This window comes from Sus scrofa, chromosome 1 (assembly GCF_000003025.6).
Source record: "Sus scrofa isolate TJ Tabasco breed Duroc chromosome 1, Sscrofa11.1, whole genome shotgun sequence".
In the NCBI taxonomy this organism is placed as follows: domain Eukaryota; kingdom Metazoa; phylum Chordata; class Mammalia; order Artiodactyla; family Suidae; genus Sus; species Sus scrofa.
In genome coordinates, this window is record NC_010443.5 from 45,983,028 (window position 1) to 46,000,708 (window position 17,681).

Genomic DNA, 17,681 nt, shown 5'->3' on the forward strand with positions numbered 1-17,681 from the left:
TGAAAACAATCCATTCCTTTCTTTCTGTTAAATATAATTTTTTAAACTTTTTTTCTAATGCTTTCCAACTTGATAGTAATTCACAATGGTAAATGAGATTAGTATTTTCTAACGTGCTTTAAACTAAGAACAGTTATCTAAGAAAATTGGCTTTTCATTCAGTATTTCAAGAATCTGAGTTCAAATTCACATATGAAACAGTATCTTCCTTCAATTGCTATATGGTGTTTTTGTTGAGTAAAGCACATACATTTAATGTATATTCTGAGTTATGCATACAATGGAACCATCAGAGCTTTGAATGAAAACAATGACAAACCATACCATGTAGGACAGAAAGCCCAATAAATTTCCTTGATTTTTTTCATTTTTCCAGTTTTTAAAAAATACCAGCACTGAAGAAAATGTTAGAAAGTATATGCTATATTGTGCTCAATCTGACAAAGAAGCTATTTCAAGAAATGAGAATAATAAGAGTTATTTCTAAACTTTGAAAAATCCATTGTAACGAATTGAACTAGCTTAGTTTCTGATTGCTTGCCAGCAGTATAGCCACCTCCAACATACCCCTGCATTGATCTGGGAGCCTCTGTGGCAGTGTGTGAAGAATAACCATCTATGTCAGGTACAGCAGCAGGTGCCATCTGCGTTCAACTGGCTGTTGCCATGATTACAAAGAAGCTGTTTAGAGCACCTGGTGACCATGATAGGCTCTTTCTTCTCTGTAGAAAAGAAACTCATTTCTAAAAGTTTACAGAACTAAAATGTAGACTCTTACCTACCAGAAATTTTCAGCCAAGGAGATGCTGGAATGGGCTCCAGTGAAGACAAACTGAGAGATCTAGTGATGGAAATCCTCTGGCTTGCTGCAGGAGATTCTTGACCATGTCCACTAGGCTGAAGCTCCCATTTGGACCATTCTGAAGAAGTTCTGGTATTTTCTTTTAAATAAGATGTTAAATTCAGATAATCTGTATATGTCCAATCTGGTGTAAGTACAGACATGGGGACAGAGGTCTGTATTGGAAATGACTGAGATGCTGAAACTGCAGAAAATGTGATGTGAGAGCTTACTTCTGAAAAATCAGATGTGGAATCTATGCTTGGTGGGAGGTTGCTTTTGAGGTCACTTGAATGCATAGTTTCTGGATGACTTCGTAAGTTTAATTCAAAATCTAGAGAACCATCCCTTGCATGAAGTTTGGACGGGGTCTGAGACCCTTCATGTTCTTGCACGCCCAATAACTTGTTTTGATTCAGCATCTCAGTGGGATCCATAGTTATGCCATAATGTCCTATTTTCAATAGCTTTAAAATGTTTTCTGATCCTAAAGGGTCACCCTTAGTCAGTTTTGAAGTCAGATCAGAATTCGTCAGGTCTAAAGAGACAGTTTGTGAAGGGACAATGGATAAACACATCTTATTCAAACATAAATTAGCATCCAAATTACTTGATTGGGTGATATATTCTTCTACAGATGATACTAAAATTCTTCTTTTTGTACTCTTTTTAGATGGAAATAAAGATGATGGTTCTGTGATTGCCACTGATGGCATGATTTCCTCAGAGGAAGGAAAGGAATGCCCAGCAGTGGTAGTTTGCATTCCCATTAGTGCATACCAGCTGGCTAATATTGCCGAGTACATCGAGAATGTGTCATAAAACTGGGGCTGTTTGCTATGCGAAACTTCATCTGAGAATTCATGAGAGGATTTTATTTCAGTCATAGAACACGTTGCACATGTTTGACTTAATTCACTTAAAAAATCAGCAGCCTGTGGTTTGATGTTTGTGAGTCTCTGGTTGCTAGATGCTTCAGTATTAAGCTGATATTCACTGGGAATGGAGGCTTGGGTAGTGAATCGATGCAGAGTTGATGAGTTTAAGACGGCTACCTGTTTGGATATAATTATCTTAGTAGGAGATATGGGAGATGTTGAGGCACTCAGCGGTCTCTGGAACTCTCTTCTTAAAATTAAGGAAACAGCTGAAAATGCTTCAATATCCTCTTGAGCCCCACAAGAGATGACTGGAGGTGCACTTGTGGAAGTGGTTGAGAGAAGGAATCCACGGGAGAGTAATGAGTGTCTGTTTAACTCAATACCAACCCCTGGAATGCCACTAATTACCAAACTCATTGTGGGAGCAGACGAGGCAATAGCCTGGGAACTCTCAGATAATAAAGATTGTGTAGGAAAAATAAAATTTGTCGTTAAGGAAGAGATGATAAATGGGGTGCTCTCTCCCTTATCAGAGGAAAAGAGTCCTGGTGTATCTGCTGAAGTTTGGAAGGGCATATGCACTATAGATGTTTTGCCCCCAACAATTTGTGCTGGGTCATGAACACCAAAATTCAGAAATTGAGAAGAGGAAACATCTGTGGAAGAAGAAAGACTGTGTTGTGCTGAAAGCTCTCCAGTGGAAATCAGTTCTCTGAGTAAATAGCTTTCAAAGAATGTGCCAATATTTAATGCTGTCAAACCAGTGGTTGGGAGAACTTCATGCTTGAAATTGTCTGTCTGTTTTGGACCTTTAGAGAGGAAAAGGCAAGAAGGAAAAGGAAGGAAAGAAAGGAAGGAAGAAAGGAAGAAAGAAAAGTGAATTAATCCCCGGGCTGAATCTTCTGTAAATTGCACTGCCACCTCACTCCTATTATATGCAGGCAAATATGACAATGCAAATCATAGTTCTAATGAAAGTGTATGAGAAAGTTTAGTGAATTCACAAGCTACATAAACAGAGTCCTATTATTCACACTCCCTGGGGTGGCCAAATTCAGAACAAATGGGATTCTTCAGAATCAACATATGTGTTTCAAACTAACTGTGCCTTTGAAATAAAAAAGTTGAACATTTACAATCCCTTGTCATAGAAAAAAATCAAATATTTGACCTAATGAGTTAGAAATATTAAAAATATCAAAAATATTAGTAAACTATTCTTTATATTAGATACCATTATATTTCAACTTAATTCTTTAAAAGAACAGAAATTATACATATAGAATATAGTCTAGTCTAACTTTATAATATCCAATAGGTTTGAAAATAGTTTTTAACAAGGCATACTTTGTTAAGGGCTATAATTCTCACTGTGATTATCTTGAGTTACAAAAAAGAATTTGGAATTTAATATACAATATACTATCTATAATATGGCATCATTCAATTTAGTAAATTAAATAAGACATGTCAACACAGTCAAGCTATCAAAGTACTTCACAATAGAAAAAAAAATAGATTTTAAAAAAATCCGAGTGTTTTTCTGATAAATTTATAGGAATATAAATTCACATATAATGATTCAAAGGATATTCAATAAAGGCATAATGAGGCAAGCAGTAAAAGGCCTGTTAAATAAATTTTACTGATAGTTAAAAGAAAATAAGGTGGGATTGGGGTCCAATTATCCAGCAAAATTTACATATCAGAATAAAGACTTAATGGACATTTTGTGCACTATTTTAGAAAGAGTATTTGTTAGCAAAGGACACAAATTTTTCTTTAAAAAATTTTTTTAAGGCTGCATGCACAACGTATGGAAGTTCCCAGGGATTGAATCTGAGCCACAGCTGCAACCTACACTTCAGGCCAGGGATCAAACCCATATCTCTGCAGCAACCTGAGCTGTTGCAGTTGGGTTCTTAACCCACAGTGCCATGGCAGGAACTCCTTGACATAAACATTTTTAAAACTTAAAACACTACACAGTAGGAAAAAAAGTTGTATTGGAGAAATAACAATTAAAAAAATATACTACACATAGTCAACAAGAATTCTAAGACAATTTTATCCCCCCGAATAATCACATGTCTTAGAAAAATATTAAAATAAGTCAGAAATTATGTTTCAATACATAACTTTTTCAAATTCAAGCTTCAGATATCACTCTCTCTCATCCATTTACCTTGATAAACTGGAGAAGTGTTCATTATGGTCCATAGTGGAGTAGCCTTTGCAAATAGGAAGGTACTGACTGAAATCCCAGAAGTGAGCACTGTGTATGTTTTTGTGGAATTGGCCTCTGTTCTTGTAGAGACAGGAGGTAAACAGGTGATTCTCCCAATTTCATTACCACAAAGAAGCCCAATGGAAAAGTTCTGCAAAGGACAATTGCCACGGTTAAGTTCACAGTGTCTTTGTCCCTGAGAATTTTTAAGTTAGTTTTGAGGTCCTTTTGGATCTTCATAGTCATATTAGTTAGGCTAATTATCATCTTATTGTATTTGAAAATGGAATCTCCACAGTAAATTTTACCTATATTTCAAATTAATTCAATTTTTCAAATTTTTAGATATGTTGAACCCAATACCTAAATTTATTCTTGCTTCCTTAAATTTTATATCAAAATACTACTTTAAATTTGCTTTGAGGATATTATTTTCCAATGAAGAATCTGTACTGTGAGGCAGTCAGTATGAATATAAAAGCTCCATTGCAATTTTTAAACTTTGCTGCTCTAAAGGTCATATTTAGATGGAAACAAAATAAAACACATTATCCACAACAGATAACTTGAATCATTTTAATTCATATTTGGCTTACAAAGCAATGTTCCTCTTATACTTTAGTTTGACTGCATGGCCTATTTCTACCATAAACTTATAAAATAATTTCCATATAAATAAATCATGTTTTTAGATCATAGGAAAGAGAACTGTGATGCATGCATAAATAAGTGAAAATGAATTAGTGATACTTCTTTAAATGTAAAGTTAAAAATTAGTTATACTATTTGAAGTACCTTTAATTTTAAGGAAATGCAATTCAAGTACTGTTTTAAAATAATAATAGATGCCTATTTTCTAATGCTATAGACATTCATAGGACTAATACAAGTTTGTAAGTCAACTATACGCCAATAAAATAAAATAAAAAAATGACATTCATAGGTATCCCTGTTTTGCCTCTCCTATTATTTGTATAAGATTGTATCTAATTTCACAAAATGTAAATTTTGCTCTTAGTTACCCCATTTTTATTTTTTCACATTTATATATTCCATGCACCATGTTCTTGGATTAGAAGAATCAATACCGTTAAAATGAGCACACTACCCAAGGCAATCTACAGATTCAGTGTGTTCCCTATCAAATTATCAATGGCATTTTTCATAGAACTAGGTCAAAACATTTTAAAATTTATATGGGAATGCAAAAGACCCTGAATAACAAAGGCAACCTTGAGAAAGAAAAATGGAGTTTAAGGAAACAGGATGCCTGACTCCAAAATATACTTCAAGGCTACAGTCATCAAAATAGTGTGGTATTAGCAGAAACAAAACAAACAAAACAACCAAACAAATATAGATTAGTGGAACAGGATAGAGAGCCTAGAAATAAACCCACACATCTGTGGTCAGTTAATCTACAACAAATACAGCAAGAATATATAATGGAGAAAAACTGGACAGTTTCATATAAAAGAATGAAATTAAAACATTAACAACATATACAAAAATTAACTCAAAATGTTTAAAGACCTAAATGTAAGACTGGATACTATAAAAATCCTAGAGAACATCAGCAGAACTTTCTGTATTCACTGTCAATTCATACATTATTTATATAAGTGAAGGGATTCTTAATATTATATAACTACCTTGAAAATCTAACATATAGAAAATATAAATAAAAGGTGAAGCTAGAAGCAATCAAAGAAACAACAAGAAAAAAATATATATGATGATTCCACACTTTCAGTACCTAGAGATTGTCTTTTTCTCCCTCCAGGGTAAGCTCCAAGGCCTAGAAAGATTTTATAGATTAAGGAAAATGCGCACAAAAATAGGACAGAAACCAGAATGCCAACATACAGCTTACAGAGAAAATGTAGCTGTTACACAGCCCATAAATATGTGCATGATCATGGTCAGCATTCTCATCCTGAATCACAGTCAGAAGCCATAATTAACTATGTTGTGAAATCACCACCACAGGATTAAGGGATCCTCAAAGGCCTTGTGATCAACAAGTTCTTTCCCTGTCAGCAGAACTACACATGAATCACAGGTTTCCTTGATGTGCTTTAGATTAGAACACATAGCACTAGAGTTTTGAAGTTTAACAACTTCAGACAAAGATATTGCCATAAGAATGATCCTTAATACTTGATATTTACCGATATATCACTGAATCAAGTTAACTACCTATTAGACAACTCTACAATGGTGTAGCCAACATTTCTATGATGCTTATATGTTCTCTAATAATATGGACCTTCAAGGTACACATTGATCGTGTGCTATTTTTTAGAGTTTAAATCTCAAAGCTGAATTTATTTTCCCAGTTTTGTGCTTAATAGAAAATAACTTGTTATATTTCCTTTTTTTTCTTTCTTTCTTTCTTTTTTTTTTGTCTTTTCTAGGGCCACACTGTGGCATATGGAGGTTCCCAGACTAGGGGTCTAATCAGAGCTGTAGTTGCCGGCTTTCGCCAGAGCCATAGCAACGTGGGTGGGAGCCAATCCACGTCTGCGACTGATACCACAGCTCACGGCAACACTGGATCCTTAACCCACTGAGCGAGGCCAGGGATGAACCCGCAACCTCATGGTTCCTACTTGGATTCGTTAACCACTGAGCCACAACAGGAACTCTATATTTCCAAGTACTAGCAACTTAAATCATATTTTTTAAATTATTAAATGTTCTTCAAAATAGATTTTAATTGTTTGAACTTTCTCCCATGGCCTACACACACACACACACACACACACACACACACACACACACACACACACACACACACACATGTATATACTGACACAATTTATCCTAGAGAAACTTTCATATTTTCCTTAGTTAAATTCCAGAGTTTTCACTATGGCACAGTGGGTTAAGGATCCAGCTTTGCAGCAGCTGTGGCACAGGTCACAGCTTAGATTTGATCCCTGGCCTGGGAAATCCCATATCCTGCAGGTGTGGCCAAAAAAAAAAAAAAAAACCTCCAAATTGTATGGGAAAGTTTACCACATATTCATTAAGTCTATTTCCTCCTCCTCTTGGATGAAGTGTCTCCCCCTTCCTCTTGGATTATGTGTCTCACTCACTCTTGTGTTTACCTGTGATCCTGTGATTTACCTGTAAGCAAGGATGTGTGAATATACTATGTGTGAACCTCTAGCCTCTTCTCCTGAGTGTGGACCTCTGAAAACTCATGCTAAAGATGGAGAGACACAAAAAATAAGCAGTCCAAATTCCTACATCTCTACTTGAAGGTGGTGATCTAAAATCAGAAACATTCACTTGGACTTATTGTGAATGAAAAATAAATTTATATTATATTAATATAGTAAAAGTTTGGAGATTATTGTTATAGCAGCTAGCATTTTTCTTACTAATATATCAATCTTTACCTCATCTGGTCTTTCTAATAGTATTCTTTGTTAGCTACAATAAAAATAAATAAAGCACCTCATGGATGATTGAACACTTCTTTTTCATTAGACCTTTACTGTATATTTCTTTCTTAACTTTGTGGTTACCATAGTAACTTGTTTGGCCAATACATCTTCATTCATTCATTCATTCTTTTATCAAACATGTATTGAGGAGTTCCCATCATGGCTCTGCAGAAATGAATCTGACTAGCATCCATGAGGATGCAGGTTTGATCCCTGGCCTTGCTCCAGGGTTAAGGATCCAGCGTTGCGGTGAGCTGTGGTGTAGGTTGCAGACATGGCTCAGATCTGGCATTGCTGTAGCTGTGGTATAGGCCAGTGGCTACAGCTCCAATTGGACCCCTAGCCTGGGAACCTCTATATGCCATGGGCACGGCCCTAAAAAGACAAAAAAAAAGGTATTGAGTGCCTACTGTTCTATAATGTTTTATTCACTGATATTTACTGAAACTTAATATGCCAAGATGATGATAATCCATGGTCATTTCTACAAAATTTCATGAATTTAAAAAATGTTTTTCTTTTTGAATCTTTTTTAAGGAAAACAATGCAAATAGGACCTTTTGAGTCAAAGCTTTATGAGAATATCATCATCTACTTTTTAATTGACATTGTGTAGTCCTTTATGTCTTTGCTCAACAAATATTTATTGGTAAATTTCTAAGTGTCAGTGACTTTTGTAAGTTTTGGGAATGAACTAGTCAACAAAATAAGCAAAGGTCCTCCCATCATGCAGTTCATATTTTAGTAAAAGAATTTTAATTTTTTTTTGTCTTTTTGTCTTTCTAGGGCCACACCAGTGGCATATGGAGGTTCCCAGACTATGGGTCTAATTGGAGCTGTAGCTGCCAGCCTATGCCATAGCCACAGCAATGCCAGATCCGAGCCGAATCTGCAACCTACACCACAACTCACGGCAATGCCGGATCCTTAATCCACTGGGCAAGGTCAGGGATCGAACCTGCAATCTTATGGTTCCTAGTTGGATTAGTTTCCATTGCATCACGATGGGAACTCCTGAATTATTTAATTAATACTAATTATTAATAATTGGCTTAAAGACAAAATTTTTCAAGATAAACAATGAGGGAAAAAAAGGAAAGGCTATTTTCCCTTCTCTGATCAGGGACTTGAATGAACACATCTGATATCTGAGGCAAGAGTATTCAAAGCTAAAAGAATGGTAGTACAAAGGCCCTAAAGCAAGAACATGCTTCGTATATTTGAGCAACAGCAAGATGGGCCATGTAGGCAAAAAGAATAGGGAAAGCCCTCAGTGGACAGAAGTACAGTCATCGACATGGCCAGCAAAGAGATTGTATGGGATGATTTGTTTTGTTTATTTGTTCTTGAACTTGGGATTAATTCTAAGAGTGCTGGAAGGCACTGGAATATTTCACACTTAAGAATAGAACAGGATATGGTCTTAGCTCTATTATGAAAAGATTATTTAATACAATGTAGATAACAGACTGTCAAGGGAGTTTGGATAGGGGAAAGAATGGAAGCTGGGATGCCAGTTGGAAAATCTTAATGAGAGATAGAAATAGACCGGCTTGGAATGAAAGTAGTGACTGCAGAGAGAGAAGCTACTTTCAGGAGACACCTGAAAGGCAAAGCCTGTGATAAATGCTGACAGATTGATGTCTGGAATAAGAAGAAAAGCTTGGTATATGATTCCTAGGTTTTGGCTCCTATTAGTGGGGTGAGTAGACCTGCCATTCACTAATTTGAAGAACACTGGTGAGGACCAGTTAGAGGCTGGAGGTAGATCCAGATTTCTATTTAAATACTTTAAATTTGAGAAGTTTATAAGCTACCCAAATATGAATGTTAATTAGGAATCTGAAAATATGAGCCTCTCTTGAGGCAAAATTACCCTTAAATCATTTCAATTAATTAAGAAGGTAAGATCTAAAAGAAACCATAGCCATTCTCCCTAATTCTCTAGTCACAGAGCTAGGAAATTGCAGAGCCAGGATTCATATGTAGGCAATGAGGACTAAGAACCCACACTCACAATCACTATGCTATATTACTTTTGCCTCTTGCTGTATCTTCAACATTTGCTTTGAAAAGTTCTCTCTTACAGTTGACTATGTTTGATAAAAAATCAAAACATTCTTTTCAGCTTGCTTAATAAACATCATTATAAATTAAATTTTATGATAACCAACAAGATATTAAGATCTGGGCAAAACAGTGTTTCTTACTGAAATGAGTTTACAACCCAGTGGATCATTTTTCATTCTATTGACAGTTAACATTTGAAGATGTAACGTTGTACTTCGCCCTTGCTTTCAACTTGAAATGTTGCATATGTAATATAGCAAATAACAACATAAATAAAAATCCCTGTGGTCACAATCAGTTTCACATCAACTTCATTCTGTGGATTAATCTATTTTCATCTGAACAGGTGGGCCACATTTACTCCTTAAAGTTTACTGAAATAATTTAATTTACAGCTTGAATTTTTCCAACACTATTGAAATATACACTATTAATACAAATTGTTGTTTATATAGCCAAGTGTGTACATAATTTGTGGAGATGAGCACAAATGAAAATATAATCCCCTTGTTGAAAAATGATTTAATATTCAAGTCAATGTCAGCAGAACATTGGCCCATGTGTGTGCATGTATATGTGTGTGTGTGTGGTGGGGGGGGGTGGGTTGGTGGGTTCTTCAAATAGCAGGTTCTTGTGCAACTCACAGGTGACACAGCCATGATGGCAGCCATTATACACACACACACACACACACACACACACACTCACAAATTACCCCAGCCTATAACATTGTGTTTACCCACTTGTAGCTTGATGATCTTTGAAAATGTGCTTGGAGTAATATTTGTCTTCTTTAAATGAAACATTTTTTGATAATTAGAAGAAACACTTCAGATGATTGGTATGCTAAATTGGTTCCTTGTAGAATTAATTATGAAGAAAACATCAGGCACAGGAACCAAGACAAAATAACCAAGAAAATCAGTTTCTAAGTATAGGCTTAGTTGCCCCATCAATTATAGTTCAAAGAAGCAATAAACTCTTCCCAAGTTTGTTGTCAGTGAAATTTTCAACTTATCCTAATTGGAATTACATTTCCTTAGGAAAGGTTCACTGAACTCTAGTTCTCTGTAAATAATCTCTACTTTCTGGCAAACTTTTGCAACATTTACATCATTTCCAATTCTATAAAAATTTCACTGCATAAATTTGCTGCATAAAATTCTCAGGTCTCATCTTATATGTGACTGTCCACTCACAAGATTAATAATTAATAGTTTACATTTAGGTAGTATACTTTTCCCATAATTTGTTAGTTAGATAAGTGGGAAAATTACAAGTTGAAACTTATACTATTTTGTCTGTGGTAGGCAGAATTATACTTTCTAAGATGGCCCTCAAGTTTTCCTACCTAGCAAAATCCTTACTCTCCACTCTCCCCCCACCAGTGTATAGGCCCAGCATAATATATGATGGAAGACAGATACCATATGATATCACTTATATGTGGAATCTAAAATATAACATGAATTAATTTATCTACGAAAGAGAAACAGATTCACAGGCAGCAGACTTGTGGTTGCCAAGGGGGATGAGGATGGGAGAGGGATGGATTGGGAGTTTGGGATTAGTAGATACAAACTATTATTTATAGAATGGGTAAAAAAGATCCTACTATATACCACAGGAAACTCTGTTCAATATTCTTTGTTAAACCTTAATGGAAAAGAATATGAAAAGTAATATGTATGTATAACTGAATCACTTTGCTGTGCAGTAGAAATTGATAAATCATTGTAAATCATCTATACTTCAATAAAGTAAATTTTAAAAATATACCATGGATTTTACCTCATGATTAGGTTAGGTCATGTTACAGGATACCTTTGACCTTAAGAAAGAGGGATTACGCAAGGCTTTTAAAAGCATAATTTTCTTTGGCTGGACTTAGAGGAGGAAGCCAGGGATTTACATATAACAAGGAGTTGAGCCGTGTTGCTGGTTTAAAGATAGAGGGATAAATTGGGAAGATGGGATTAATATACACACACTACTATACATAAAAAAGATAAGTAACAAAGACCTACTGTATAGCACGTGGTAGTTTACTCAATGTTCTCTAATAACCTATTGAGGGAGAGTGGATTTATATATATATAATCCACTTTGCTGTAAACATGATACTAATAAACATTGCAAATCAACTATATCACAAATAGAAATTTTAAGCATTTTTTTAAAAAGAAAGAACAAAACATTGCAAATTAAAAAAAATAATAAAATAAAGGTAGAGGGAGTCACATGGAAAAGTTCATGCGGCCTCCAGGAGTTGAAAGTAGCTTCCAACTGGAGCTTGTCTGGTCATGGGGAACTTAAACCTACAAGCAGCACTCATCATTGCATTGAACGCTGCCAAAGGCAGAAATGAGCCTGAAAGTAGATTTTCACCCAATCTTTTGAGGATAACTTGGCCCACCTGACTCACTGATCTCAGCCTGAGCTGAGAGGCCTACAAATGCAGCCCTGCAGGGAGACTTCTGACATACAGAACTACAGCTGATAAATGGGGATTGTCTTAAACTGCTGAATTTGTAGTAATCTGTTCTGCAGCAATAGAAAATTGATACATTGTCACACCTACCTCAACCACTAAACACCAAGATGCTTGGTCCTCTCCAGTGCTGGAGGTGGTACTTAGGATGCAAGTCAGTGTGTGTTAGAGTGCTGTCATCACTAGCTGGCAAGGGTGGTAATTTATGTTTGAGTCTGTCCTGAGCCATTGTACCCTCAGATCCTTTCCTCTGCCATGTCTTCAGGCTTTGGGAGAAGCCCTGCACCCTGAACGCTACACTTCCTGGGTTCCTCATCAGCTGGCTTCCACCAATGGGAGGCACTAGGGTTCCAGGAGAGAGTAGAAGGAACAAAACCTAGACATCTTCCCTCCTGTCTCCGTGTGCAGGTGGGGGTCTCAGGCAGCATACTTATCCTCTGCTCCCATTCCTGTATCCTCCAGATGCCCTGTTCCCTGGATAATGCCTCCTCCCTGTCTTCCCAGCAAGCCTGCAGTGGTTTCCTGCTGTGGCTAATCCCTGTTTCCCTCTTTATCTCCTGATTGGATCTCAGATCTTCCCTCACCTCTATTACCAGTTCCCTCTAACAGAGGGTAATACTAGATGTGGTCTCTATTTTTCTGGTTAAGACACCAGTTCAGCATTGCTGACCTATAAACAACAATATGAGGCAGATTTCTGTATGTAGTTAATCTAACTTGAATGGCAGATGAAAGGTAAAGTAGCTGTCAAGAGGAAAGCAGAAGATTGATAAGATTGAAGCATAATAATAAAAAATCTATATTAATGATCAGAGACCCAACCTTAAAAATGCTTTTCTGTAGAATATTTAATATTGACATACTTCCATGCTTAAACAATTGGGCTAGATAAGTACTTTTATTTCTTGCTTTTCTAGAACTTCCTACATGAAAAGCAATGCATAGGGTCCCTGCCAATCATCAGGATTGTGAATTATATGACTGTATACCAATTTAACTTCCAGGTCTTTACCAGTAAACTAAAAGTGCCACTATGCAGTGGATTATGATTGTTCCATGTTCCCCTGAATGGCCAGGGCTAGAAAGATCTCTGGTACCAGGTAGTTGGCAGTTAGTAAACATTTGTTGGTAAAAACTAAAAGATAACATTATTTTGAAGAGACATTCTTATATAGCTAATCCCCTGTTTCTTTTCCCCTTCTAGTCACACATTTTGGGAGAGAAATTGGCCCCATCTCTCATGTGTTCCCTTCTTTTTTCAAGCCATTCTAAGACATATATCATGTCATAATGTCACTGAAAATACTCTCATAAATTTCCAGAAATACAACCAGGCTGTTAAATTCAAAGCACAGTTTGGGCTCTTCTTTTTAATCAAATTCTCAACAATACTGAACAGAATCAACTGCTATCTTCTGAGATATGTGGTTTCCCTCATACTTCCTATCTCTCCCCTCAGTCTTTACTTAAAGGGTGATTAAGTTTCCTCTGAGAAATAAGGGCCCAAATCATGTAAAAGTCAGTCTTGAGATTAGAGGTGACAGATGAAAAATACAGTTGGTGCTATTCTATTTTCCACTGGTACTATTCTACTTCCTATTTGTATCTTCTACACTTGAGAAAATTAATTTCTCCCTTTTCCAAGGTGTCTTGTTAAGGAATACTTAATGCTGCTAAATAAAGATGGGATGGAGAGAATGAGTAAATTCTTTGAAACTTTAAAAATTGGAAAGTTAAGTAAGATCAAAGTCACTTAGCAATAGCCTCTATACCACACTTAAACATGTATGAGATAACATCTGGGCTTTGAGTACTAAGGAAAATAGAACACTGAGTGAGTTTTTATGGGTGCTTAGCAAGTACAAGAGGGGAGATACAGCTAATGGAAAGACAGTTTCATTGCTTCTTGTCCTGATGGAATATGTGCCAGGCTATATTTTAAAATAAAATCTGAGGAGTTCCGACTATGGCATGGTGGGTTAAGAATCTGACTGCAGAGGCTGGGATCACTATGGAGGCATAGATTTAATCACCAGCCTGGTGCAGGGGGTTAGAGGATCCAGCATTGCTTCAGCTGCAGCATAGGGTGCATCTGTGGCTCTGATTCAATCCCTGGCCCAGGAACCTCCATATGCTGGGGGTGTGGCCATACAATATAATAATAAATAAATAAATAAAACAAAACAAAATCTGACCAGGTCATTCCTCAGCATAGAAATTCATCAGTTGCTTACCACTTTTCCTAGGAAAAAGTAGAAATGATTTGGCCTAGCATGCAAAGCCACTGACAATTTCTCATTTGTTACCACTTCCTCACATGTGTTATGCTAATTAATATTCCACATGTGTTGCTTTCCCTCATGAATTCTACTCTGCCACATATTCCCACCTTGAACCCAGGTAACCTAGGTACTCAGCCTTTTGATTCAGCTCAGTATTCTCATAGCTGTATACTCAGCATTCTCTACTATGTTCCTTCATTTTTTAAAAATACAGTTGACCTTGAATAATGTGGGGATTAGTGACGCCAACCCTTCACACAGCCAAAAAAATCTGCTTATATCTTATCAGTTTCTCCATATCCAGGGTTTAGCATCCTCTAGTCCAACCAACTGTAGACCACACAGTACTGTAGTAATTACTATTGAAACAAACAAACAAACAAACAAAAAAACGCTGTGTAAGTGGATCCATTCAGTTTAAACTCATGTTGTTCAAGGATTAACTGATATCACTACTGAGCTTTCATGAAATATTGTGTAGACTTTAACTGTGTCTATTATCTATCATATTTGGATTACTGCCTGACGTATTTTGCACTCCCAGTAGTATATATCTTTTAAGAGCCAAAATAGTCCATAAGCCAATATAGTCCATAAGTGTCTGGCTTTAGTGTGTAAGATAGAGGTTAGTAAAGGGCACTTTTGGGGAGATTGGGGTCTTGGACTATACAAGGTTCCTTCACATTGGGTTGAAAGAAGACAGTAATAGTTCTGATGAGTTGAAGACCAAGAGCCTTTGGTCTGGTCAACCCAAATTAATTAGACATACTGAACTGAATTTTAGGACAAGATCTTCATACTTCTTGGTTTCTACTGAAGTTCACAGGTGGCAAAAAAAGCCTGTGGAGCACAAAGTTCCTTAATTTAAGAACCAAATTCTATTATTAATGAAACCAAAATTTGAGAAATAGATATGCATTTGAAAATTGATTATGCATACAAATTACTCAGAACAAGGTATATAAATTATACATTTCTAATACATTTATAATGAAAATATTTAAGCCTTTCCCCCTTTTCTGTATTAGTAACTACACCTGTATTAAATATATATGTATGTGTGTGTGTGTGTATATACATATATATATATATACTTTTTGGAGTTATAAAAAGATTGAGCTAAATCTTCCTTTGTAATAAATTTGCTCTGAATACTTTCCTACTGTTTTCATATAAAAAATAAAATTAAAAATCCACATCAGGTTTTAGAAATAAAACCTATATAGCAATGAACATATTTTGATATAAGATGCACATGAATAAGGTATCACCAAATTTTAAGTAAATAGTAATTTCTCAAGTTTCCATAATGAATTAATTCAGTTGTATGAAATTATTTTTCATCTTGTGGTCCTAATCAACAAGGCCCAAGTGATCTTATGCTTTAACTATATTTATAGATATTGGGCTTTAAAAGCAGCAACAGTTTGAATTTTAAAGTTGTAGGCTTGATTGGTGGCACCGTTCATGTTGCAAACATCGTGGTATTGAATTAAATTATTTATATTTGATTTAATTAAATTCACCATAACAATCTTGAAAATCTACACTGTCAGCCATCATATCAGAATCCCTTAATTATCATAATCATTAAAAGTGCAAATTAACAGTGTGAATGATACAACTAAATGCCTGAGGTCCTAATACCAATAGCATCTTCTAAACTGTGGTTTCTAGATCCCCTTGCATTGAAGTTAAGCATGTTAAAGATTTCTCTGAAGACACTGTTTCTAAATCTCCAGTCCTATCAGAATTTGATATCTACTGCAGAACACTAAGTATGTCCAAGTAAAAGAACCACTGAAATACCTCAGAAGTTAAATGCCCATGGCTAACCTACTATTTCAGAAAGAATAGATGAAACTGGCAGATACTATAGATTCACCAGTCTGAACACCCAGGAGTCCCCAGTTGCCTTTTGAGAGTTGACAAGTAGAAAGTGAAAACTTTGTTTCTTACTACCATATACCTATATAGTTAAGGGTATCTTTCCTCAGTCATAGTGTTCAATCATTGTTCAGGAGAAAAGACACAAATTTCATGATTCATTTCCTAATTCCCACAGTGGAAATAATGTCAGCATCCTTTGAATCTCTATAATCCTTACCTATCACTTTACACTACATGGACTTACCTCTTTCTAATCTGTTATAGTTGTTTCCATTCAAGTTTTATCTCCTCTTGTTTGAATTCCTTAAACCTCATCTCAAGTAATTCTATTAAGTCCTAAATAAGTGCTAGAATATGTGCAATAATTTGTCTTTTTAGTAATGCATCCTCACATCCTTCGGTATGTATTGCTAGGAAAGAACTTGGAACCTTCTACACTTGTTCCCTGTGAAGAAGCTTCAACTTAACTCACACTCTCCGCCCACGTTATTCAGGCTTGCTCTCTTACTGGAACTATCCTTGAGCCAAGGTAACCTAATCAGGTTGTGCTCTGGATCATTATTTTATCACTATTTTGTCACCTATAGCATCATGCCTATATAACTCTATCAAAAAACAGTAGTTAGTAAATATCACTTATTTATCTATTATCTCTCTCATTGAGATGCTCTTCTATACCAACCAAAACAGCCACAATTGTGTGCATGACACATGTTAGTGATTCATCAAAACACTAATCATTTAAGCCTCCATTTTATTTTTTTAAATTTTATTTATTTATTTATTTGTCTTTTTGCCATTTCTTGGGCCGCTCCTGTGGCATATGGAGGTTCCCAGGCTAGGGGTTGAATCAGAGCTGTAGCTGCTGGCCTACACCAGAGCCATAGCAAAGTGGGATCCGAGCTGTGTCTGCAACCTACACCACAGCTCACGGCAATGCCGGATCGTTAACCCACTGAGCAAGGTTCCTAGTCGGATTTGTTAACCACTGTGCCACAACGGGAATTCCCCTTAAGCCTACATTTTAAAACATTAAACAGGATTGCCTCTGAACACTACCAAGCCTATTTCTTTTCTATAACATACTCTGCCAGGACATGTTAATTTTCTCACTTCAGATTGAAGTGGGTTAGGTTTACAGTTAGAATGCATGGACGCTGATCTTCAAATTCTGAGCATATGCATACAATCATTCCCTTACTTGGGAAATGCAAGTGCAAATGACATGAAAACACTCACAGGAAGTAAGACAAAACAAATCAAGCACTCTGGTCCAAGGGCACCATCTAACACCGAAAACAAATCACATGCAGGAAGCAAAATACGCTGAGCTGAACTCAGAGCCCCTGAGACACATGGAGAGGGAGGGCAACAGGTCTATTCTTCCCTGTAGATCCACTCTTTTCTTGGTTTCATTTATTTTTAATTAAGGGGGGGAGCTAAACCAGGTGCATTGAGTATGAATAAAAAAAAGGCTCCGTAGCCACAAGGGAAGCACTAAAATCCTGCTGTTTCTCAGAGACAGAAAAAAAGCAGGGAACCAG

At 36.1% G+C, this 17,681-nt stretch overlaps 1 protein-coding gene across 1 annotated transcript in view; it reads right to left on the reverse strand.

Moving 5' to 3' along the window:
- The window catches only part of EYS (eyes shut homolog (Drosophila)), a 1,343,277-nt gene that overhangs the window by 676,582 nt on the left and 649,014 nt on the right, over positions 1-17,681 (reverse strand). The window contains 2 exon segments of the mRNA XM_021084496.1: positions 783-2,531; positions 3,908-4,100. Of these exon segments, the coding sequence (XP_020940155.1) occupies positions 783-2,531; positions 3,908-4,100 (1,942 nt within the window).